The 25,493-nt window shown below is 42.9% G+C and overlaps 1 protein-coding gene across 1 annotated transcript in view; it reads left to right on the plus strand.

Moving 5' to 3' along the window:
* The window catches only part of Pdzrn3 (PDZ domain containing ring finger 3), a 224,755-nt gene that overhangs the window by 22,296 nt on the left and 176,966 nt on the right, over positions 1-25,493 (plus strand). Inside the window, exon 3 of the mRNA XM_048438475.3 lies at positions 257-364. Coding sequence (XP_048294432.2) covers positions 257-364 — 108 coding nt within the window. The remainder of the gene's footprint in view (positions 1-256; positions 365-25,493) is intronic.

Below are 25,493 nucleotides of genomic sequence, written 5' to 3' on the forward strand. Positions count from 1 at the left end.
AGGAAGGAGGATGGCTGCTCGAAGACAGCACCCTCCTCCCATCATCTGACTTCGGCCTGGGTTTGGAATATTTTTACAGTACATATGAGCCAGTTTCAGTTAAAACAGAAATGAAAGGAAACAAACAGCCTTTACCCTTACCGCCACTTCTGACAAGTTGGGTTCGCAGAGTGCAAAGTCGTTTTTGATTTGATTTGATTTTTTTCATGCCAGCTTCCATGCCTAGCATTCATGCCTGTGTTTTCTTAACCCTAAGGACAATCAAGATGGACCCTCCAGTGAAGGAATCTTTGTATCCAAAATAGTTGACAGTGGGCCAGCAGCCAAGGAAGGAGGCCTGCAAATTCATGACAGGATTATTGAGGTATGTGAACACCGGCTGGTGTCTGGATAGACTGCCTGCCATCCACCTTTGCCTGGCTCCGCAGAGGGATGTTTAGGGGCTGGGGTTCGGGGTGCCTCATGTGGGGATGGGTGCGGAGCAGGATACTTTGCTGGTGGCGTGTAACCTGATCGGGTGTTGATTGCCTTGGTGTGAAGTTTCGTTCGGCAAGGAGAGGCTGGATTTGGAGGGGGCATGTTCACAATTTGGCTCTTTGCACAGGGCCCTACATCTGTTTCCATGGGGACCTACATCTGTTTGCTATGCCTCTGTTCCTGCCCTGCACAAAACAACCATCGGAGGGTTTGCATGCTAGTTAGAAACAGATGATCAGCCCCCTGTTGGACAGATTGGGACTCTGTACATATTGGGTGTGAGTGTGTCTGTTCCTCGGTGCTCACACCACAGTGCAATCTCGATGCAGGCATTGTTTGTGTTCCTTCACACTCCCCTCTCGGCTCTTTGCCTGAGGTCTGTTGGATGATCTGGTGGCCCGGAGACATGCAGGTCAAAGTTGATGGGGTCCTCTTACTTCGCACCCATCTATGTCTTCATTTTCCGTTACTGTGCAGCGTGTTTGAAGGCTGTCATTGGGAGATCTCTCAGCAGCACCATGCATCGCTTTGGAGTTAGGGTAACACATGGCAGAGTTCTAGCATGCAGACAGGAAGCCGGTTGCTTCTCACCTCATTGTGTGGGGTCTTGTTGCCAAATTTGAAAGGCCTGACTTCTTTTGGGTGCTGTTTTGAACCATTCAGCATTTAATGAATATTTCTGGGAACTTAATTATTCAAGCTCCTGCTAAAGGAAAAGCAAATATGAGATTCCAAGGTGACCTGCTAGATGCCGCAGGAAGCTCATCCGTGGCCATATCCACTTCCATAATCACCAAACAGGAAGCCAGAAAATCAGCACAAATACCTGAAGAGTTTGCTGTCCCGGACACCTTTGTACAACATCTGCATTTCCTGGGAATTTTTATGTTAAACCATAAGTGAAGTTTTGCGTCACCCATGGTCATGTAACCACAGGCTTCTCCTGGGTCGCAAAGTGCAAAGAAGATGGAGAACGGTATTGTCAATGTTCCAATTTTACATGAACCAATTGAGCAGTGGTTTCTTTCTGGGTAATTTTATGTCCTCTGGGGAATAAAATTAAGAAAAAATGTGGTCGACTCTTCCCAGGGAAGCCAAATACCTGAGTTTAAGACTGAGAATAAGAGTCACGTGGTCATTTATGTATTCGAAGGCTACTTGGTTTTGTTTAAGGATACTATTAAGATTGTTACACTGCATTTGACCTTCAAAAGAGTTCTGAACTTGGGGTTAAATCTTGTGCTTTGGACTTTCCAGCCTAGCGTGGTGCCTTCCCTAACAGCAGCTTGCTTGGGCAGCAGAGCCCAAATGCATTACCGTAGCTTTTGAAAGCGAATACATTTTCTGAGTCTATTGTTCAAAAAGATAAGTACAGCCTGTCTTGCCAAGGCATCCGCGGGACAGCCAGTTTCTCCAAGTCACGGAATCTCATTGCTCTTAAGCTTTGCAAATGCAAAATCTCCAGCTGGGCGGGATTTTCTCTTGGCAGAGGATGATCTGTGTTTGAAATGTTCAGTACGGTTTCTGGTAAGTCACACTCCCACTTTGGACAGTATGTAAAATATTAATCATGCCCCAGTGTTAAGACATAAAGGCGGGAGATCCCGATAGAGAGCCGCCACATACATAATCACGGCTGACACAGTGTTGCCCTTTTCCGTCGAGTTCTAATCTCTCCTGACATGATACAGTGATTCTCGGGACTGCAGATATGTTCTCCAGTTCACCTCATTGTCTGTGTTAGGGTTTATTACCAGGGGCATGAGTCTGGTGGTGCTGTGGTGTGTGTGTGTATGTGTGTGTGTGTGTGTGTGTGTGTGCATTGGAAAAGTTAGGCTTTCCTGTTTCGCACACTAAATCTCGTGTTTTCAAGGCAGTGAGCAAGCTAGTAGCAGAACCTCATGGGGGAACTTTACTTCTTTCAAGAGGCTGCTGATATTAAATCCAGAGAGAGATGCAGCCTCATCCATTCTGCGGGGTGAGTCTGCATTACTCTCTGCCTGGGGTCTGCATCTGAAACCAGGACAGTGTCCTCATCCACATATAGCCGGATCGGCCCTCCTCCTCCAGCATCACCTTTCATAACAATCGAGGTGAACTCAATGCTGTCATGAAGTAAAAGCCACAAAACTATGTGTGCACACATCCATTTAGACCTGTAAAATGATAGACGAGACTGTAAAAGTGAATGGAAGATTATCTAATAATGAGTTGCTATGTGAGCACCCGGGCACATTGGCTTCAGAAGATGTGGTGATGCTGTCAGAAGCCGCCACTCTGTGTAGGTGCAATGTGCCATGCCAGCTGAAAAAGAAGGAAAGAGAGAGAGAGAGAGAGAGAGAGAGAGAATTACATCTTGAAGCTTTATGAATTGGAAGACTGAGCTCAATCTACTGTTGGTTAGGGCTTGTAACAGGTGCTGATAAAAGCCTGTGGCAATTGTGTGGTTAAAATCGCTCTCTGTTCAAGCCAGCAAATGTGAGTCTGTGGGTGTAGAGAAAGTACCATCAGCCTGTCCATTCCCAGAATTCATAAATGCATGTTCATCTCAAAAGTGTTCGGACTTGGAGACCTGCAGGTAGTCAGGAACTCTGGGGCCCCAGAGAGTGTGGTACAAACCCCTCCTCCTCTGCCTGTGTCGGACTGTCTTTGCTAATCAGGTCGGGTTGAAAGCCAAACAGGGCCTTCCCTCTGCAGCCAGACTGCTTAGCTGGCAGAGCCAATGTCACCACTGTGTGTCCTTCCAGCAAAGATGATGTTCTGAGACCAATGAGAGTGGCAGAAGGGAGCATGAATCAACATGACAGAGTGTTTGCTTCCTTTTTTCTTCTCTTTAAGGACTAGAGGATGACTTTTGTTTCGATTTGTTTTCCTTGTTTTAATGTAGTTTCAGGCTCACAGGCTCAATGTGTCTGGGCATTCTTTACCTAGAAGGCGGTATCTCCATTGACTTCCCCCTTTGCTGTTCGCAGTTGTTTGTCCTTTCTTATGTAGGTATGAGGTGCCCCCTTCATGCAGCAGACAGCGCCAGTCTCATAAACAGATCAGTATTTTTATAATTATCTGTGTGTCTGTGAGTGTGTTCGTGCATGCACGCACATGTGCGCCACAGTACGTGTGTGGACATCAGAGAAAAACATTCAGGAGGTAATTCTATCCTTCCACCATGCAGGGCTCTTCAGGGCTTGAACTCAGGTTGCAAGGCTTGGTAGCAAGCACCTTTCCCTGCTGAGCCATCTTGCAAGCCCTCGACCCCCGCACTCACCACATATTGTCTTTTTTAAGGATTAAAATAAATTCTTACATACATGCAAAATGGTAATCTAAACGAGGAAATAAACAAGGGTACAGCACTGTCACCTCGACAGTTGATTCACATTTTGTCACTACTTCCTACAATGTTCTTTACAGAGAAAGACATTTCCCTGTGGTGTTAGTTACTCTTCTTATTGCTTCAACAAGATACAGCACAAAAGAAATTTAAGGAAAGGGTTGCTTTGGCTTAGTGTGTGTGGGGCACAGTCACCATAGTGAAGAAGGCATGGTAGCAGGAGGTTGAAGCAACTGGTCACATCGCATTCACAGTCACAAAACAGAGACCTGGATGCTGCTGTTAATTCACTTTCTCCTTTTAATTCAGGACAGGACCTCAGTCAATAGAATAGAATGTAGAACGGTGCCTCCCATGTGTAGGATAGGGCTTCCAACCTCTGGTAATCTCTGGAAATGTTGAGTTGACAGAATTACCATCACACCAGCCATGGATTTCTTTCAGTTTTCAAATTTCTTGAGTTTCCTTGATCTTAGAATAATTCTTTAATTTTGTCTTCCATACCAAAATATTTTCTTAAGTTATTTCTCCTTATTTCTCCTTTGGGTGAGAATGCTTAAAGTCTACTCTGCAGATCAAATTGTGTTTTGTTTTTAATGAAAATTTTTTTGATTTGTTTTTAAATTTTTAATTAATAAAAGATAATTTTTTCATATAATATATTCTGATTATAGATCCTTCTCCTTCAACTCCTTCCAGGTTCTCCCCATCCAAACAGGCATTTAAGGATGGACGGAAGGGAGGGAGGGAGGGAGGGAGGGAGGGAGGGAGGGAGGGAGGAAGGGATGGAGGGAGGGAGGAATAAAGAAAGGCAGAGTAATAAGATAAAACAAACAAATTTAAATAAGACAAAATAAAACAAAAAATAACAGAAAAACGAAGAGCCAAAGAAAAAGCACAAGAATCACACATAGACACGCATATGAATAGGCACCACAGACATCTCCTGAAAGCACAAAATTAGAAACCATAATATATAAGCAAATCAACTTGTAGTAAAGAAAAAAAACAAGAAGAAAAAAAAACTCTTAAAAATACCATTGAGTTCGTTTTGTGTGGGCCATCGACTGCTGGCCATGGGACCTGGTCATAAGAGTGGTTTTCATTCTCAGAGAGAGACTCCATTAGAGAAGACTAACTTTTCATTTGTGAGTGGTTATCAATTAGAGATAGGTTCTGGGTTAGGGATTTTGGTTTGTGTCCACTTCTTTGAGTGTCGGACCCCTTCAGGCCCAAACCTGTGCAGTCCCTAAGCATGGTGCCGCCATCTCTGTAAGTTCAGATGGGTTTTGTTCCTGATATCTTTAGAAGGCCTTGTTTCCTTGGTGTTCTCCATGGCTCAGACCAAAATATTTCTTAGGAATACAACCAAATCTTTTATAGGATGTCCCTCACTGTGTGTTTCTCTAACAGTTTCTTATGAGCACATGTAGGTCATGCATTTGGGGCAAGTAACCCACAGAAGGAAACCCGTGTCTTTCTTGGCCCATATGTAAGGGTTCACGTTTCCTTTGTCTTTGTATGGGTCATGTTAATCTAGTCTTCAGTCACATGTTTCTTTGTAATTAATAATTATCTCTGTAATATTCTGCAATTGTCTCTGAATTAATCAGTATCTTGCAGAAAGACCCTTGAAGGCTGCATAGATATTCTGCCCATTTCCCAGACATCACGCACTGGATTTTGTAATCATTGGTGGGTCCTGGTTGAATCTATTGTTACTGATGGTTGACATTTGGTGGCTGTCCACAAGCCCCATGCTGAATCTCTGTACTGTTGACCTTCCCCTGGAGGAAGGGGCATTCTTTTCTCTACTTAATTCCCCGATTTGTCTGCTGTTTCAGTGGGGTCTCATGGTCACATGACTGGTTTGGGCCAGATGTAGATTTTATAAACTTTAAGATTCTGTCTCCTTGACATGTTCCTATCATGTGTGAACATTTTTTCACCTTAGACTTTCCTTGCTCCATTTTTGCAATCTGGCATTCTCTGAAATTTCTGACTAGAATATGGCTCCCATTATGCTAGACTCTCACTATGATTTCCTATTTGTTTATTGCTTTTTTATTTTTGTGGTGATGGGAGTTGAACCGAGGGTCTAATGACTCTTTAGTAAATGCTTTAGTTGTAGACTTTTCTAAAAATTAATTGATTTGACAGTCTGGCACATATATGCAGTGTGGTCTGAGGACTTTCACATCTACCCTCTTCCATCTCCCTCTCGCTCCTGTCACATGCACCCCAGTGTGCTTCCCATATTCACGTCTTTTTGTTTTGTTTTGTGACCCACTGAGTTCAACTGGGATGGCTGTGGGACCATGGGTTAGGAATAATCTCTTGGCTCCTGGTAGGCTCATCAATCTACCATTGTAACATGAGGGGGCTTGCTTGATGGGGTTTCTGTCCCAGCCAGTACCCCACAGCTGTTTAGTCCCAAACAAAATCACACAGAGGTCTCCATAAGTTATAAAACTGATTGGCCCATTAGTTCAGGCTTCTTGTTAGTTCTTGTAACTTATAGTAACCCATTATTCTGATCTATTTTAGTCATATGGCTCGGTACCTTTTTCAGCTGGCAGGTTACATCCTGTTTCCTTGGTGGTCTGTGCAGGACTGGAAGGAATCAACTTCCTCCTTCCTAGAATTCTCCTGTTCTCATTGCATCATTTCTACTTCCTGTCTGGTTTTCCTGCCTGTACTTCTTGCCTAGCGTTTATTTAAAACATGATTGACAGAATACAGACAATTCTCCCGCACCACACCATGAAGTTTTTTCCAGAGTTGTCTTTTTTTTCTTTATGATTAAGTTGCTGAGGCTGGTTTTGAACTTGCTCTTCTCCTTCCTTGGCATTCCTGGTAGCTAGGATTGCAAACATATGCTACCAGGTCAGGCTGGTGGAAGTTTTCATTGCTTCCAGCCATCCTTAGTTGACAGAGTTTTTATTAAAAGTCACTGTGTATGTGCAAACACACAGACACGCCAGCTATCCACTCCCTCTGCTTCTGCAGTCATCCATATGCATGTCTTGAAAACCATGCTGACGTCAATAAGTCTAATCTTAGCCCAAGTCCATGTGGTTGATTTTATTCTTCCTCTGTACAGATTTTCAGACTGGGGTGAGAATTTTTGGAAATGGTGAGCAGTACACTTTTTCCTTTGAATTAAATCTCTCATCTTTGTTTAGATATTTTGAATAGATGATCTGTTTTGTAGGTAATGTCAGAAATAAAGCCATGGAGCTCTACTGCTCTGGCCAGATTCCCCACTAACCATGTTCAACAAGGGACTCTGGAAATGTCAGTGTGTTAGTCATTTTAGAAAGTAAAAGCTGAGGTAGAGAGGTAGCTCAGTCTTTAAGACATGTGCCGTGCTGTGCTAGCATGGGGACCCGTGTCCATTCGCTAGAAACCACAACAATGCTGGACATCATGGTGGCCACATACAATTATAGTACTAAGGAAGAAGGGTTCTTGGAGTTCACTGGACAGGTAGTCTAGTCTAACATGCAAGAGGTGGGCAAATGAGAAGACTCTGCTTTAAAACACAAGCTAGACAGCTCCTGAGAAGGAACAATACCTGGAAACATCCTCTGGCCCACACACACACACACACACACACACACACTATTTGAGTATGGTGGTATCTGCCAGAAGTCCAGAGTTCAGGAGGCTAACAGGTAGACTATGAGTTGAAGGACAACTTGGGCTACAGAGCAAGATCCCATGCGCAAGCAAACTTAACTTGTGCAGCGTGGAAAACTTGGTCCCTTTGTTACCCGTTTATTCTATGTTAATGGGAGATACGCAGTGTAACACGACCTGTGTTCCGAAGATTCTCTGCCAGCTGCAGAGCAGGTGAGGCCTAAGGACCCAACTGCTCACCTTCCAGCTGTTTCCAGAGGTCAGCCTTGGAACTGCATCTCACACACTGGCTTCTCCTGGTGGACAGTGACATCTGTGGATAGGATTATGAGTAGAAGAATCCCGAATCCATGCATGACTGAGTGTGTATGGTGTGGTGACCATCCAGCCATGTCTGCCATGGGTGTGAAGAAGGATGTGGGTAAGGCTTTGGTGGTGTATTTTCTGATTCCGTGTAGATTAGCTTTAAATGATGTTTTGGGGACCTCTATGTAGCCATTTGTAAGTGATGACTCTCCCTTCCTTGCCATATCTTTGTACTCAGTAATAATAGTAAACCATTGTTTGGTTTTCAGGTGTAAAATAAGGAGGCACCTGTAAATACAAGAGTTTTATAATTTTTAATGCTGATCCTTGGTTTCTTTCATATTGAGAATGATACTGCCTGTTGTGCTGCCTGAACAGGTAAGGGAGGTGGTGAAGGTTGAAAGATTATTGCTATCCAAAAAAAAAATGTGAATTGCTATTCCAGATTTTGGTATAGGTTACAAAAATTTATAGCAAAGTCAAATATAGGACTTACTGAAACAAGCCTTGGTCTCTTATCTTCTATGTGTTTAAGCAGGAGCACGGGGCTGCTCTTGTACTGTAGAGAAAACCCTGGACTATTTTAGAGAGGTGCCTTTTCTAGAGTCAACATGTGACAGTTAAAACTAAACATCCCACCTTTATTCTGCAGTGTCCCTTTAGACAAATAACATTGCTTGGTACCCATTCTGAGGATGCAATGAACTCTTCATTCTGGTCTCTATTCTTTGGTATTTATTACTGTTGTTATTATTTTCTCATTCTAGATGAATGTCTTTGGAGCATATAGCATTTCATGACAGCCATGTTAACAAGCATAAAGGGTGAAAATAATACATGTGGTATGAAGCCGTTTCTTATTTTTAAGACATTTATGAAACTTAGCCTCCACAAAGGAGAAGAAGTCTGAGTTAACAGCTTTCCATTAGTACAAGTATTTTGTGGGGGAATTGTCAGAAGATTGAAATACTTACAACCGTATTTTGTGATGCCAAATTCTCTGAAGTATTCCTGTCATATAATACAGAAAATAGTAAAAGTAAAGAATTAGAGTACTGGAAGTTTATTTTTAACTTTATCACAGATAGATGCATTTTGCTTTCACTTGCTCCTGTTCATGTATTTCCTTGTATATTTTTTAACTACTCAGATTGGAGTTGGGGAGTTTGGTTCAAAGGCAGAGCACTTGGTTACTGTGGTGGTTCATCTGCCCTGTCAGCATGGTTGGATTTGGAATTACCTAGGAGACACACTTTTCCATGTGTTTATGTGAGTTTGCAGAGACGCTGAACTGAGGAGGGAAGGTCCACCCTAGCCCACAGGGTTGAGGGCAGACAAAATAACGGGAGGAAGGGGAGAGAGCACTACCCGTCCTTACCTCTTCCTGGTCCTCTAAGATGTGAAGAGCTGCAGCCACATGCTCCCGCTGCCAGGAACTCTGCTATGTCTGCTCCAGTTATGGACACAACCCTCTCAAACTGTCCAGCAAGTTCTTTTTTCCAGAAGCTGTTTTTTTTAATGAGTTTGGTCACTTTGAAAAGTCATGTAGCTAGTATGCATAGGATCTTCCGCAATAAAAGGTGCATTTTTGCTTATCAAAGCTCATAACACACCCATTGCAGGGGAGATGGATGTCCATCTCAAGCAGCTCATAACACAGCCATTGCAGGGGAGATGGGTGTCCATCTCAAGCAGAGACTCTGCCGTCTGGACGCCTTGCTGGCAGCTTCTCTCTCCAATCCTGTGTCCCTTAGTCTGCTTCCCATAGACAACTTGTGCTTCCCGGGGAGTTCTGACTCAGTATCTCTTATTCATATCTTAATAAGATTTAATTAGATCCCAAGGCATATTTAAAACTAAGAATAAATCATAAGTGATTAGTGTTCAATTAAGTTTCTCTAATGAGTATTAGGTCCAAGAATTAAATTTTAGATAATTTCCTAAGGGAAAAAAACACAAAGAAAAACAAAACAAAAAATGACAAACAACAAACCCTTGATGACAAATGCAGATACAATACTTTTTGTATTTACTCACCTTTCCATGTGAGAGCTACATATTTATCTTCAAGTATGGAGGCTTTGAGAACAGTAACCCACGTGTGCTCATTAGAAAGTTAAGCTTTTAAAAGTGTTACTGCCGTTAAATTTGTTTGTATATTTGTGTGTGCATGTGTAAATCAAGTAACATGTGTGAAGATCAGAGGACAACTTACAGTGTTCAATTCTCTCTGTCTGCCACATAGGTCCTAGGAATGGGAATCAGGTCATCAGGCTTGGTAGGGTATGTCTCTACCCACCGAATTAAGTTTTTGTTTGTGTTTGTTTATGTTTTGTGTATATGTGTGTTTGTGGGGTTTTTTTTTGTGTGTGTGTGTGGTGCTGATGGGAGAAAAGAGCTACAGACATTAGTGTTAGGTCTGCAGGGCATGTTTCCATGGTCAGACTTAAAATTTAGAGCAAGTGCCAGGGGGAGCCCCTTCAAAGCACTAGACAGACATGGTCTTGAAAGCTAAAGCCAAGCAGGGTGCTGCTAGAGCGGGATCGTCTGATGTGGGCAGTGAGAAGGGAAAGTTGACAGTCAGAGCTGCCCATGGGAATTGCGATTAGGAGGAATCAGAGCACAATAGCCACCGCCAACCCTGAAGTTCTGCCACTTTCCCTGGGCACACCGAGCACCCGCCCCCGGGCGGTAGCTAACAGCACGGTTCTTCTAATGAACATCAATGATCCCCATGACTGTTCAGGCAGAGGCAGCTGGTAGCGTCAATCCACCATGCTGAGTGCCACTCTGTTCAATGAAGGCCTCAGACTGTGATCCTTCCTTCATCTGTTTTGATAGTGTCTGAACTTCGTGAAGGCAAGTCCACCCTTTTCTCCTGATGGCCGTACACCATGGTGCTTTTCTGGCTTTTTCAATTCTCTTAATTTCTGTCTTTCACCATTTCTTTTTGAGAGGTAAGAGCTCAAGGGGCTTAGATTTCATAGCCACTCTCTCTCCCTTTAAGAGAAAAAATCCTTTAAAAATGCTAAGTATATCTTATGATTTGCTATTGGAGGAACTTGAGTGAGACAAGAATTTATGTCCGTGTCACTAATCAAAAGAGAGGGATTTTGTTCTTACCCTAGAACAGTTTTTGCTTGGAAGTGTATGTCTCCAAACATGTTGATTTCTGAATTCATTAGTCCAACATATCTAACCTTCATCCTATACTGCAAAAATATAGAGAGATAGATTATTTATTGCTTTCTCTGGTTGGAACTTGTGAACTATCTATGGTTTATTTATGAGCTGTTGGGATAACAAGAGAAAAGAATTTGTTTTTTTGTGGGGTTAGCACTGTGTTCCGTGTGATAGGATGTAGGCCTGGGCATATAAGGTTGGGGTTAGCATTGAGTTCCGTGTGATAGGATGTAGGCCCGGCTGTATAAGGTTGGGGTTAGCACTGAGTTCCGTGTGAGAGGATGTAGGCTTAGATGTATAAGTTCTCAGCTGTGAGATTAGCATTGAGTTCCGTATGGTGGGAGACAAGGTCTCAGCTGTGGGATGTTTACTTGTGAGAGGAGTTCAGTTTACATGCCCTGAGGAGGACAGGTGACCACAGAGCCCCTGGAAGGTTGTTTAGTGCATAGTGATAAGGAACCACAGACTCTGGAATAGACCAGCTTTTGAGGTAGAATTCTACTATTGGCTGTCTTTTGGCCTGTGCTAGCTCCTGTGGCCATCTCTGAACTTTGCTTTCTTGTACAAAATATGAACAACTTTATTTGCTCCCATAGCTGCTTTGAAAAGGAAAATGCTGCATGTGTCTAAAGACTGTAATTTGGGCCCCAGAATAAATGCTAGCCAGGTTTTTTCCTGTAGGTCTTTGAGGCCAGCTGGAGGGGCCTTCCAGCAAGCCGGTGCTTTGATGGTGGCTTTGTGGCACCATTTCATAAACCTGAAATTACAGTCATGAATCGACTGCTTTAATTTGTTTTACATTTCTTGTTTGAAATCAGTGACCCTCTGAATCTGGATTGAATAAGCGCTGTCACTTCCTCAGGCCATATAAATGACGATAATTGATCAATCAGAAGTAATTCTTAATTTACTTTTTAGTGTGAACAACACGGTAATTCATCACATATGTGCCGACTTAAGCGTTCTAAAAATAAAGAAAAACAGTTGCGTGTTCAATATCAGCTATTTTTAAAGTGCCAGAGCAGATCAGGCCCTCCCTCCATACATGACTCAGGAGGAATATTAGTTTTGCGTTTTGCTTTTTTGAATTCTGAGAAGTAGAGCTGGGGACGTGGTCAGCTCTTAGAGCACTTGCCTTGTGAGTCTGAGGCCTAGAGTTCAGGTCCCCAGAACCTGTGTAAGCGATTGATGACATGCCTGTAATTCCAGCACTGGGAAAGTAGAGGGGATTCCTGACGCAAGCAGGCCAACCCGACTGGCCTGTATTGGCAAATTCTGGGTTCACCTGCAAGACCCTGCTTCAATGAATAAGTTGGAGAGTGATTGAAAAAGATTCCTGATGTCAGCCTCAGGCCTCCACTCCATTACACACACCTGCATGCGCGCATGCACACATGGGAACACACATACCCTCATGGCAATAATGCAATTTGCCAGTGTGAAAAAATACAGGAAAAATGAAAACAGCAGTACTTGCTGACATGAAGACTTGTTTTGACAAAAAGACTTTTGGGTTGATTATTTCAAAATGGGTACAGTGGCCTATGGAGAGACTCTGGCAGGGCATGGGCATTGCACATGGAACACATCTTTGTCCTGTTTGAAACTCTAGCCGAAATGAAATGGGAGACAACAGGATTAAGTCAGATTTGGTGGCAGCATGCTTATGAAGTTCCCGATTCTTCCTGTCATTCTCGGAAATACTTGGGTCACTCAGTGCACGCATAAGAAAGTTTAATGAGGTACTACTGACGTGCGATGGGGCCTTGGGTGAAATGTGCTGGCATTCGTAAAGCGAAGAAGGCAAAGAGTTGAGTGACAGAAAACCCTTCCTATTTCTATGGAAACCTTGAGGCCTCTGAGTGCAAACTGTCTGAGAAGTGTGTAAAAAGTGCTCCTTCGCCCTTTCTTTTTAAGGCTGTGACAATGCTACTGAAGCTGCTGAGATTGGGGGCATCTCTATTCCACTGCCCTTATTGGTACCCTGGTATCAGCAGTTAAGTGCCCATTTCTCTACAAAGCTACAGCAGAGAAACAAGCTCCCCAGAGGAGAGATGCAAACATGTAGAATCTGCTCGAACCACAGAGGAATCTCACCCGGAGCTTAGTATTTCCATTTTGCTCACATGCCAAACCCTGCCACAGCAGTTATTTGCCAATCTTAAAATATGCTGTGTTTGGGCAAATGAGATTGTTCTTGATTACTTGGCATTAGAAAGTTTAGAAGAAGTAGATGTATCAGGCTGGGGCTGTAGTACAGTGGTAGAGTTCTTGCTTTCCATGCATAAGGTCCTAGGTTCAATCCCTAGTACTGGGGGTTGGGCTGGGTGACTTTCTGTGTCTATGCAAGTGAACCTGCGGTGGAATCTCCATCCTTGTGTACGTGTGCCTTGTTTTGGGTTTCACACGAGCAGCTCACAAGGCTCATTCTGTATGGTCACCTACTAGAGACCTGTGAGGAAGTAGATGACATTGAGATGCTGAACATAGTATACGCTTAATAAGTTTGGTTCAAACTATGTCAGAGATGGAAGGAGATTCTTTGGGTCAGGCAGTATGGTGGAAAGTGGCGGCAAAGAAATTTTTGTCTAGACAAGAAAACTTCATTGCCTGTGAACTAGTCATGGGGAAGTTGAGTTTAATTTGCTTGACATGTTAATAGCTAGGAAGTGAAATACAAAGCACCTCAGATTTGCAAGATTTAATAGCATATATTAGAGATTACACTAAGTCAGAGAGAGGAGAGTAAAGAAGGAAGTTGCTGGTTTTATTTAAATAGTTTTTCCTGTTCTTCCTTTGTTTGTTTGAAAGTTAAATCCATATTAAGTGTTTGTTGGTGGGGTTTTTTGTCACTGTTAAAATATTAAAGACATTTAGAAACACAAATGTGGTGTTGGTTATAATTCTCTTCAGTTATAGGTGATTCTTTAAAATTTAACTAAGATTCAAGGAGAGAGAAATCTGGCCAGGCATGTGGCTCTTTCAGAAGGCAGAGGGAAAAAGAGTGCCAACCTGCAATATAGAGTGTAATTCTGGATGGTGGAGGGGGCAGGGAGAGAGAAGGGGAAGGGGGAGGGAGAGAAGGGAGGAAAGAAGAGGGAGAGGGGTTGAGCCTTTGCCAGTGACAAACATTCATTTCATTTTGACTCAGCTGTTAGCATGGTGTGTGTGAGAAGCATACGCTAGAGGGGTATAAAAGAAATACTACATTGTCACTACAGAGCGCTGGCCATTACCCCGGAAGACTGTACAAAAGAAAGCTTGGTTCTTTCCTCTCTTCCCCCATAGATTAGGGTGACAGTGGGAACCACTCACCTTAACCCAGGCAAGATGACTGCGTGAGGGGTGGTTAGTTATCTTTACCAGATCTTTCCATGAACCAGTAAACCAGAAAAAGTCATTCCTCCATTCCAAGCAGCCATATACTACCTGCTATTTTTGGCTATTTACATGACCTGTTTTGCTAATACTTAACCTTTTCCTTAAACTAACATTCTTTTTACCTAAATTTGTTTTAAAAGGAAATTAAGGCAGTATCTAAGTAGAAAGCCTCTTTTCACATTCTATAAATAAAAGACAATAGTAAAACTGAAACCAGAAAATCAGATTTCATAAAGATACATTGCTTGCTAAGGACTGTGGTCCTCATGCCTTGATTTTTTTTCTCTCTGTTGAAGAGTAAATTCGTTTTTTGGAGTTAGAAGTGAGGATGCTGATGGGGAGCTTTTGGTGTGCGGACTTCATTCCATGCATTTTTCAGGTGATTGTTTGAGGTGCCGAAGCAGCACAGATGTAGCAAGGTGTGCATGGGTGGTTTGCTCATTGCCCCAGATGTGTCAGTTCATCCTTAAAAATGGCACCATGATATGAAGCTTCACATCTGGCCTGTCCACTGGATATACAGAAGGTTGGCTGGAGATGGGCAGAATAATGGCTTGATTGTGGTGTCAATCAAACTTCTTAATAACGTATCCCTCAGGCACTTAAGACCTGCGGAGCTGTATGAGTGCCCAGTGCTCCCTGGCTCTGTCTTGTCGGTTGCTACCATGTAGCAGTCTGAGCTGAAAGCTTTGAGTGACAGCTTTGATTCCTCTGGTCAAGAATGAATCCTTCCAAGGTGAGAATCTACTACAGGGAGGGAAAATCCCACCTCAACTGGAGAGTTCTAGATGCAGAGGCTGGAGAGGTGCTTCAGTGTTCAAGACCTGGGTTCTGGGTTCTGTTCCCAGCACCCACATCAGGCACACCAGTAACTCCAGTTCCAGGAGGATCTGACACCATCTCCTGCACTCCACAGACTTATTGTATACATACAGAAAGCCAAATATTTATTTCGTAAACCAGAAATTGAAAGACCTTCTGTCAAGTTTTATTTTTTCTTAATTAGATTTACATTGTTTTGTTTTCAAACTTATGTGGTGTGTGGATGAACATGTGTGATACATGTTTATGTGTGTTTACAAAGGCATATAACTCTGCATGCATGTTGAGAGTCCGACTCTATCTCTTGCCATCTTATTCCCTGAACCTGTAGCTGTGTTGGCAGCTAGTATATCCCAAGATCCTCTTGTGGATGCCCCTTAGTGCTGGGGTTCCAGTCAAATGTCACTATGTCTGGCTTATTACGTGGGTTCTGGGGCTTCAAATTAGGGCTTTCGTGCTTACCCAGCAAATGTTCTTACTGCTGAGTCATCTCCCCAGAGCAGTGCTGTTTTTATAGATTTAAAAAAGTAACTACGCTATCTTTAAGCATCCCAGTTACATTTATTAACTATATGTACATTTTCAACTGATAAAAGTACAGATAGTAGTATCACCAAACCGCTCCCATGCTGGACTGCTTTCCCAAAGAGCTTTTCTGTGAAAACTTCTCTCGTTCTGCTCTATAGCAAGGCATGTTTTATATGTGACACTGTGCAGCCCTACCAAATGCTGAGTGTATATAGAATGGAAATAAGTGTCGTGAGAAAGATCTATCCAAATTCCATGCACTATGGGCTGGTATTTCTATGTGGTTCTTTTCTCTTTTAATGCTGTCTGCCAACCACTAAGTGGAATTGATGGCTCACTGAAGGGCAGTGGACAATGGATTTGTACTTTCTAGGTGGCCAGATTTCTTTTGCTGATGTTATAACTCTAGTCTGCCAGATCTGCTGCTGGCAACTGTGAGTCCTAGCCTGTTGCCAAGAGAATAAAGTCAGATTTGACATTAGAATATATGTCCTCTGCTTGTCAGCCTTCTACGTATGACCTCTTCCTGAACACACTGCCAAGAGTTGGATGGCAGTACCAGAGCTCACATGCACCATAATGGACTTAGCACAAAGGCTGATTCCAGCTCTGCAAACCTGAATTGTTTCTAAAGACAGTGCTTTGATGTTCAAGGTAATGCCTTTCTCTCAAAGGGCCATACATGTGTCTGATTTCACCATCTGTCGCCTTATGGTGAGGTAGCCTCTCGGGTGGGGGGAGGGGTCATAGAAAGTTAGAGAAGGACAAGGAGACCCTTGGATGTCTAAGCTCTTGAGTAAGGGTCACTTTCACTGGGTTGCATGTGTCTACTGTTTCCAGCATCTAGCCCCACTTCTGGTGTGGCATATCAGATCGGTCACTATCTGCTGTCCTGCTCAGGAGAAGATTAAGTCAGATGATCAACTTCTGAGGGTATACTGGGGGGCCCTCTCACATTAGAAGCATTCATGGTAGGTGACAGTATGTCATGGGGCCTGGGAGGCATTTGATACTTTGACAACACATCCCTCAGACAGGTGGAATCTGCCAGCTGTCCACACAGGAATAGCATCAACTTAAAAATAGATCTCTGTCTCAGAGCCAGGAGGGATTTGGGAGCAGGGTTCCTTTATGTGAAGAGAGAATGGACTTCCCAGAGAGAAATCACAGGAAGCCCCAACTCTGTTTTAAACATAAAACAATAACTACAGTGGCAACAGAAAATCATGTTGAATTTTTAATTTTTGATACACAGTATTTGATTTTACACAGTGAACTTTAAATAAGGAAGTCTTCTCTATTCATGATTCTCATTTTACCATTATTATTATTATTATTATTATTATTATTATTATTATGTGTATTGTGAAGTGTATACATGTGTATATATAGGTGTGGTACACTGGCCTATACCTGCTCATGTAGAAGCTAGATATCAGCCTTGGGTATCCTGTCTGTCATTTCTCACCTTATTTTCTGAGATGGGATCTCTCACTGAACCCAGAGTTTACCATTTTGACTAGACTGCCTGGCCTACAAGGCCCCAGGACCTGCAAGACTCCACCCTATTCCTCCTCCGTGATTACAGGTGAACACTGCCATGCTTGGCTTTTATATGGGTTCTGGAGATCTATATTTAGATCCTCATGCTTCTACATGACGTACTTTCCCCAGCTGTGCCCACCCCATTTTTACCTTGTAAGTAAACATTGCCTTGGTCCTCTTTACCACCAATGCAGGCAATGTTATTGTTTCTAGGTAGGCTGCTTTCTGAGAGGCAGGCTGTGATGTCTTCAGTGTTTGGCTATGGAAGGTGCCACCATACTTGGAGACTAGGCATGATCACCTTCCTCTTCTTCCTCACTTAGAGACTATGAGTTCACCTCACTTTCCAAGGCAGGCTTGAGAAGGGCAGATAGCATCAAAACTCAGGTGCTGAAGGAGACTCTTTGCTCCTTTCTCTTTTTTACGTGGCATTTTCTTCGATGCAAGTTCAGCTGCTGTTGTCATTGCAGAATCCATGATCCAGGAAACAATGCCATTCCAGAGTCACTTAATTAAACCAAGTTTTCATTGAAGCAATAAACCACAGTGTAAAGTGAGCTTAGGGGCCAGGGATGCAAGGAAGAGCCTTAAACAAGAAGTTTGAGAAAGGTCTCCATGGCTTCTAACTACCATACCCAACTCAAGGATGGATCTGATGGTGTTATAGATTTGTTTTTTACATTTTTCCTTCTGTCTATCACAGTATTTGAGATTTCTGTTGTGTGTGATAAAAAGAAACAGCGAATGCAGTGTTGCAGAATCTTAACTAGAATGTGATGCACATTGAAAGATTAGGTAGAAATCACCTTCCAGACATTTTCAGACATGTTTTTGTTAGCAGTGCTTGCTGACAGAAACTTTAAAGCTTGAATTCCTAAGCTTCAGAATAATAAACTTAATGTCGAGCAATGTTTTAATTTTTCCTTTATACACTTCAGCCAAGAAAGAAAACTAAAATTATTTCATCATTGAGCGCCCATCTGCTTGTATGCTATGTCAACCAACCAGAAGCTGAAATGCTCTGTTGGGGGGTAGGGGAATCCCAGGCTCACTTTAAAATAGTTCATTTTGGAGGGAATAAAGCTGTCTTTTTGTTGTTAGAATCTTCAGAAAAGGTTTTAAAAAATTGCATACCTTGTCTCTAGGAACTTGGGATTACAAGGGTCTTTCAAATAAATTCCTGGTTCATGTATAGTGAGACCTCAGAGAAAAAATTTTTAAAAAAATGTTGGTAGGTCTCTGCCTAAGGAGCCCCCTTTGCCACTGTCTATGCTGAGGCAGAGTTGAATGTATAGCATTTTGCTCAGCTTTGCTGTGCTTACTTGAATGAACATATTAATGACAATGTGCGGTAGCATCTGTATTTACATTAGCGGCCCTGCCCTAGAGTGCTATCGATTCAGGGCGTCCTGCTAGTCACATGAGCATCTAAAGCAGAATAACTGTTCTTGCAGAAGCTGTAATAAACACTTAAAAAATGACGGGGCTTTATTAGTAATTGTTTTTCTTTTATTTTTCCTAAATCAGTCTTCAGTTACTTCTCTTTCTATACACACGCAGAATCAGCACTGTTAATTCAGAGCACCCAATTAGGGATTACAAGTGCCTTATGTGTACTGGAAGTGAGGCTATTTTCCTAATTGGGCACAAAGTGGTTTTCAGAACTCAAGTTCAACTCCAAAGTGAAAGGGGTCTCTGTGTCTGTCTTTCATTATCCCCTTCCTGGGGTGGACTTGGGTGTTTTCTTCCAGTCCTCTGCTTTTCCTCTCTTCCTAATGTCACCTCTGATGTGTCAAGTTCAGCTGCAACTGTGATCCCTGCTCCAAAGATCCCACCCTTGAGGAGCGGTGTCTTCTTTCTCCCATCATCTACTGAGGCAGACACAGGGAATGTCCTGGCCCTGTTAGGGAGAGAAAAGAACCGTTGGTGGCATTGGAAGCAAAAGCAGAAATCTAGTTGGTGGCGGTTTAACGTTTCAGACCACCTTGGAGACAGAGCGAGAACTAAAGGGTTTTGTGCTTTGAAAGAAACTGAGATGCCATTTTAAAGTCCAGTTTAAGGGACTCCTGGAAGTGACCGTGCACACTGTCAAGTGTTCCTGGAGACCGGAAATAAGAAGCTGATTTGTGACGTTAAGGTAGCCTGTATGTTTAATAAGCTGGTTGTAGGATTCTCATAATGGATGGGGCATAGGAGTGGGGTGGTACCTAACATGGAAGAAACATTCATTCCAGCATGTAAATAGCAGAGTCGTTGTCATAAGCTAGTGCCTAGGATACGTATTCCCCTGAAGACTGAATAAAGACTTCTGGTCTCAGATGGAAGCATCCCTAGAAGGGTGGCCCATCCTGTTAAACTTAGGGACTTTTCTTGTTGCCTCTTGTTAAAATTTTGCTTAGTGGTATTGGGGTGCATATGCAAGAAAGAAAATTTGGCTGCTGTGTGGCTTTACAGAATGTGGCTTGTTGGGCATATAGGGAAGCCTAGGAGAAAAGACTGAGCAGAACAGATAGACTGGTTTAATTAAATGTCCAAGTGACGGTCACACACATGTCCACCAAGTGAAGAGATTTCAACCAGTGTTGAAAATCTTGACTCCTAGCCTGAGGCTTCTTCAGCCACACTAATAAACCTGTGGTTCCATGGTCCACAGAAGTGCTTGTGTGGGAAGAACTCTCTTCCACTAACTCTGCAGTCTGAATGGGAAGCAGTGATGCCACCCTGTTATGTGAGCTTTCTGCTTGCATTTGATCTTCAGCTCTCCTGCAGTTAGTGACAGAGCCTTGGATGAACTATCTCTCTTCTGGGAGCATCCATGTTTCATTGGAGAAGTGTGAATAAGAGCCCCCATGTTATATGTCAGAGGTGCTGATCGCAGTGAGTTAATGTTCTTAGCATATAACAAGAACCAAATTAGATAATGGTGGGACATCGTTATTGGTAATTTTCTCTCTTTGTTGAACACTTCCAGAAAGTCATGTGTACATATGCAGGGAACTCAGCCTGGGAGTATAACTGCCCCAGTATGTCACGGTCCCCACTACCCTGCAACAGTCAGTAGTCCTGTCTTCATTTTTGAAGTGGGACCATTTAGACTCTGGTTAGTTTCCCATTAGGTCACACTAAGACAATCAAGGTGGCAGGATCCACGTTCACATCTAGTGTTATGTTCTTCTCTGTGTGTCATATTTCATGTATCCCAAACACATGCCAACAAAAAAGAGGTTAAAACATACATACACACAGTAACCATTGTGAAAGTATGTAGCTGAGTAATCCAGCTACATCCATTTGAGTCTGCTTTTAAGTACTTAGGAGTATCTTTGAACTTTGGAAACTTATACTTGAGTCAACCTGAGATCCCTCAAAAGAGAGTGTTTTATGGGAATATAATGGTTTCTGGTAGCTTCTGGTATGTTCTGTCACAGTTGTTGACTGGATACTATGCAGGTGGCTGAACTGGAATTGGCTATTAGTTTGAGGTACATTTTACTGTTGAAAGCAAGCTGGAATTCAAGCTACACTGTGGACAAATAGCATCAGTAACAAAGCATAGCCATTTCTGGGAAATCACTCATCACTGATGTGCAGAGAGGAAGGAAGGGTCATCTACAATATTTGTAGACAGGCTTAAGTCAAGATGAAATAAAGGCCCCATTTGAGTCTAAGGCTGAATGTCAAGAAATTGCCTCATAGGTAAAATGGCCACAAACCACAGAGGAGGCCCTGCTATTTTTTGAGTACCTAGACTACTTGGAAAGAGTCCAACCCAGCTTTCTTTGTACCCAGTTCGCCTGTGTAAGGAATGGTGCGTGGTGACACCATAGGGTCACTTGAGTCATTGGTGAGTAGGGCTTTTAAGGCAGCGTGAAAGGAGAAAGTCTACAGGCCTCTTAGGAGGGGGAAAAATAGAAGATGCTAATATCATTGCCCTCTGCCTAAGCCAGCATAAGCTTGCAGAAAATTCCAGAAGTGGACTGTATCTCACATGATGAGTACTTTGTGAAATGGGGGTTAGATCTCCATTAGGATCTAATGAGAGTTCTGTATCTTCTTGACAAATATTTTGCCTTTTCAACCCCCACCACCACGACACTATTTAAGGGAACTCCTCATTTCTTGAAGCCCATCCACAAAGTTTCTGCAAAGAATTCTTCAGGACTTTTAAGGGTCCTAGACTAACCTCAGAAACTGGTGTTCTCCCTCACTCAAGATAAACTGGACCATAATCTGACTTCTCAGCTCTCTGGTGACTGAATTAACAGACCCCAGAGGAATATTTTGCAAAATATAAAGATAAGGGTGTACGGTGTCATAGAACATAGAAAAAAAAACAGGTGGTGACTTAGGACATGTTAGGGTCTTCCTTTTATGGGATAGGTTTCCTGAGAATTATTGCTTCTTCAGTAGACCTTGGATTTATTACATTTTCTGCTCACATCTGAAGACACTTGATACAAATCATATGTATCCTTGTCCACACAAATATATGCTCTGTATCTAAGAGGATGGTGCTATCAAGCAAGCAGTAGGCCTACACACATGGGATGGGTACCACTGGTGGCTTTGAAACATGGAAGCATCAAGAGCAAAAGCTGAGGCATTCCAGAAGAAAGCCAGCACTAGACCTTACTGCAGACAAATGATAAGGGAGGACTTCTTTCTTCTGTGTCAGTGGGGACTACTCCATTGATAAACACCTAAGCTGATCAGACCTTGGCTATTCGCCACACCCATGGCAATCATTATGACTTATACTAATAGCCATCTTCTTAAGTGGAGTGAGAAGCAATGTTAATGCAGATTTGATTCTGATGGCCCTAATGGCTAACCATGTTGGGCATGTTTTCATATAGTAACTGGCCATCTGTACCAGTTCTTTTGATAAATGTGGAATTTGAGGTCTTTGCCAGTTTTGGTTGGATTACAGGATATGTGCGCTCTCTCTCTCTCTCTCTCTCTCTCTCTCTCTCTCTTTCACACACACACACACACACACACACACACACACACACACACACGCCTGCATCTTTGAAGTTTTGAGTTCCTTCTATAGTCTAGATATTGATCTTCTGCCAGATGCCTGGATGGAAAGGATTCTCTGGCGATCTTGCTGGTTGTTTACTTTGCTGAGCAGCTTTTCATTTCCATGTTGTCCTGTTTGTCATTTCTAGAAAGTATTTCCTGAGCCTTTGGAGTCCTTTCCAAGAAGTCCTAGCATATGCCCTTGAAGTGTTTCACTGTTTATATTAAGGTCTTTGATGTATTTCCCATGTGCATGTGTGTGTGTGTGTGTGTGTGTGTGTGTGTGTGTGTGTGTGTGTGCATGCAATATGTATGTAGCCATAGGCAGTCCACATATAGAATTCAGAGAGAACAGCTCTCAGGAGGCTGTTATCACCTCCTTGTTGTTGAGTCAGGGCCTCTTTTTCCTGCTGCTTCCTTGTGTGCTTCAGGCTGGCTAGCTGGGATTTCTCTTGTTCTTCCTTCCATAACACAACATGGGTGCTAGGGTTACAGATGTGCGCCACCACATCCAGCTTTTTATGTGAGTTCTGGGGAATCAAAACTTTTGTTTTCAAGTTTTCATGGTGAGTGCTTTTACCCACAAGTCATTTCCCTAGCCCCACCCTTTTATCTTTGAAACAAATATGACAACTTACTTGTCCTAGCTACAAACATTTTCAAGTGTATTCCTTAATTTTCTATCCTTTGATTGCTATGTCAAACTACTTGAAACTCCATTTCTGGAAGAGAAGAAAGAGGTTTGGATTCTAGGAGAAGCTCTTTCCCAAGTGGCCCTTCATGGAGCTCGTTGTTGATATTTATAAAGAAGACACGAGAAGGGGAATTCAGACATCACCTCTGATGGTATAATAACTGCACTGGTTGCCTCAGACTGTCAGTACACAGATTAACAATAAAAACCCTAATGATTTTATTAACATGCTGAAGTTTGGACACCAAATAGACAGACACAGACAAGATGACCAAGACTTTACTCCCCTCTTTCCAGACGGGAGGCAAATGGGGGTCATAAGTAATTTTACAGGAAAATTACATGATTCCAGGGAAAGTGGATAGTCTCAGGAAAACAGACAGTGCCTGGATGATGTTTGACTTCCAGTCTCTGTGTGCTGAGAGCTGCATATTCCTTTGTCGATGGCATTTCAGAAAGAAGATTAAAGGTCCCTGTGGTGGATCCAGTAGACAGGGAAGCTGGAGAAAGCCCTTCACTGGATCAAAAGATGGTGAAACCGATTTTAGGACTCCTATAGTTGACGATGTTACAGTACTTTCTTTTGGGGTATGTAACATGGAGGGCCGGCTTGTTGGGGTTTCTGTCCCACCTGGTACACCAGCAAACCCCAAAGAAAATCACACAGAGGACTCCATAAGATTATAAACTGATTGGCCATTAGCTCAGTCTTCTTGTTAACTCTTGTAGTTTATATTAACCTATTATTCTGATCTATGCTAGCCATATGGCTTGGTACCTTACATGTTGCTTATTTGGTAGTCTAGGCAGGAATGGGGAGGGGTCTTCCTGCTTCCCAGAATACTCCCGTTCTCTTTGCTCCACCTCTACTTCCTGTCTGGTTTTCCCACCTATACTTCCTGTCTGGCCAATCAGCATTTAGTTAAAATATGATTGACAGAATACAGACAATTCTCCCACACCAGGGGTATCTCTTTCTGAGTCTCAGCCTTGGCCCCGAAAGGTTCTTCCTGCTATCATTGAGACAAACGTATGACTGAAGAGTTGGACATGAGGGACGGTGGTGGCATTTTCTGGTCCTAGATCCTTCTGTGATATGCTAAGCATAAGCACGCTGTGTTTGCTCTAGAGTCCTCTGAGCAATTTCAAGAATTATCTCTGCAATTATAAAGCACCATTCTTGCTTTTAAGTATGAACAATGCCATTCATGCTTGTTGCTTTCACAGGTGATTATGTTGAAGAACATAAGTCCTAATTCTTGAGGGATACAATCCTTCAGGGTGTGGAGGTTTTCTGTTGTATTAATTACCGGCATTAAACAAATTTACTTCACCATTGTCTACGACTCTTTAAAGTGGGGGCATCTTACCCCTGCTCCTTGGTGAGGTGAGAGGCTTGTAGCTCAGCTCCAGTAAGGCTGCAGATGAATAGGTTTTTCTGGACATGGCTACATGGCCAGAGGCAGAAGGAGGCTCAGTGGTGAAAATGGAATTTAAGCATTGCCATCATGTCTCCTTGGTTGAGTGGAAACTGGCCTGTGCCTTTAGGTCATGTTGGAGTAGTACCTGTATTTGTTTGGCCACACTCCTTGGCTTCGTTCCAGTGTTGTAAGATGTGTTTGGGGTGGCTAAGAAGCATCTTTGGGCAGTATCAGTTCCTTCTACCTAGTTAGCTGGCACCGCCAAATACCCAGGTTGATTTTCTGAACTTTATTTGACTGTAGCGAAGAAAGCATTTCCGTCCTGGAGCAATTAGTCTGGAGGGGAAGAGATGAGCCCTTCAAGAGTCTCCCTGAGAGGGGGTTAGAGTATACTTAGAACAGGGTGACCTTTAACTCCAGAAGGTAACTAATAGCTAACAATTTTTTTTTCTGTTCACTGGCTGTGTGTCAAATATCTGGCAGGACTTGAATGGGTTTGCTATCCTGACACCTGCCAGTTTCCCCTATTCCCTTTGTATTTGGGGCTTTCATGCCACCTGCAAGCCACTTGTGTCCAGAGGCTTTGCTTAGAGGGCAGATCCATGCTCCTCTCTCCGAGCCGGGCATTTGGATTTGTGAGAAGGCAGACACCGTCAGCTTGTCCTGAGTAGGTACATACAGTCCCCTCTACTAGCTATGATGCATTTTAAGGAAGTATTACCTGTTGTCGCCTTTTTATAGCTTGGTGTGGTAGCTCCTGTGTGTGAGGGGAGTTCTGTTTATACGTCCAATGTATTTCCATTGAGCAGCGATTGGAAAACTTGTCTATAAAGAAGCTCAACATTTCTAGCTTTGAGGACACTGCTGTGGCAACCTGACTCTGCTGCTGAGGAAGCAACAATATGCAATAGCTAAGCAGATGATCACAGCTGTGTTCTAATAAAACTTTATTTAAAAAGGAAAACGGCAATAGTCAAAAGTCACCTGTAAGCTCCTAGATCTGACTAGAAATTTCTGCTGAAGAATAGCTCAAGCCTGGTGGCTCTGACTTAGAGGGCAGTTTTGCTCTCAGGCTCCCTGCACACCCTTGTGGCATGCATGCATTCCATGCTGTCACCTGCTGCACCCTCTAATAAAC

The sequence above is a fragment of the Myodes glareolus genome, chromosome 3 (assembly GCF_982192425.1).
Source record: "Myodes glareolus chromosome 3, mMyoGla1.1, whole genome shotgun sequence".
Taxonomy (NCBI): Eukaryota; Metazoa; Chordata; class Mammalia; order Rodentia; family Cricetidae; genus Myodes; species Myodes glareolus.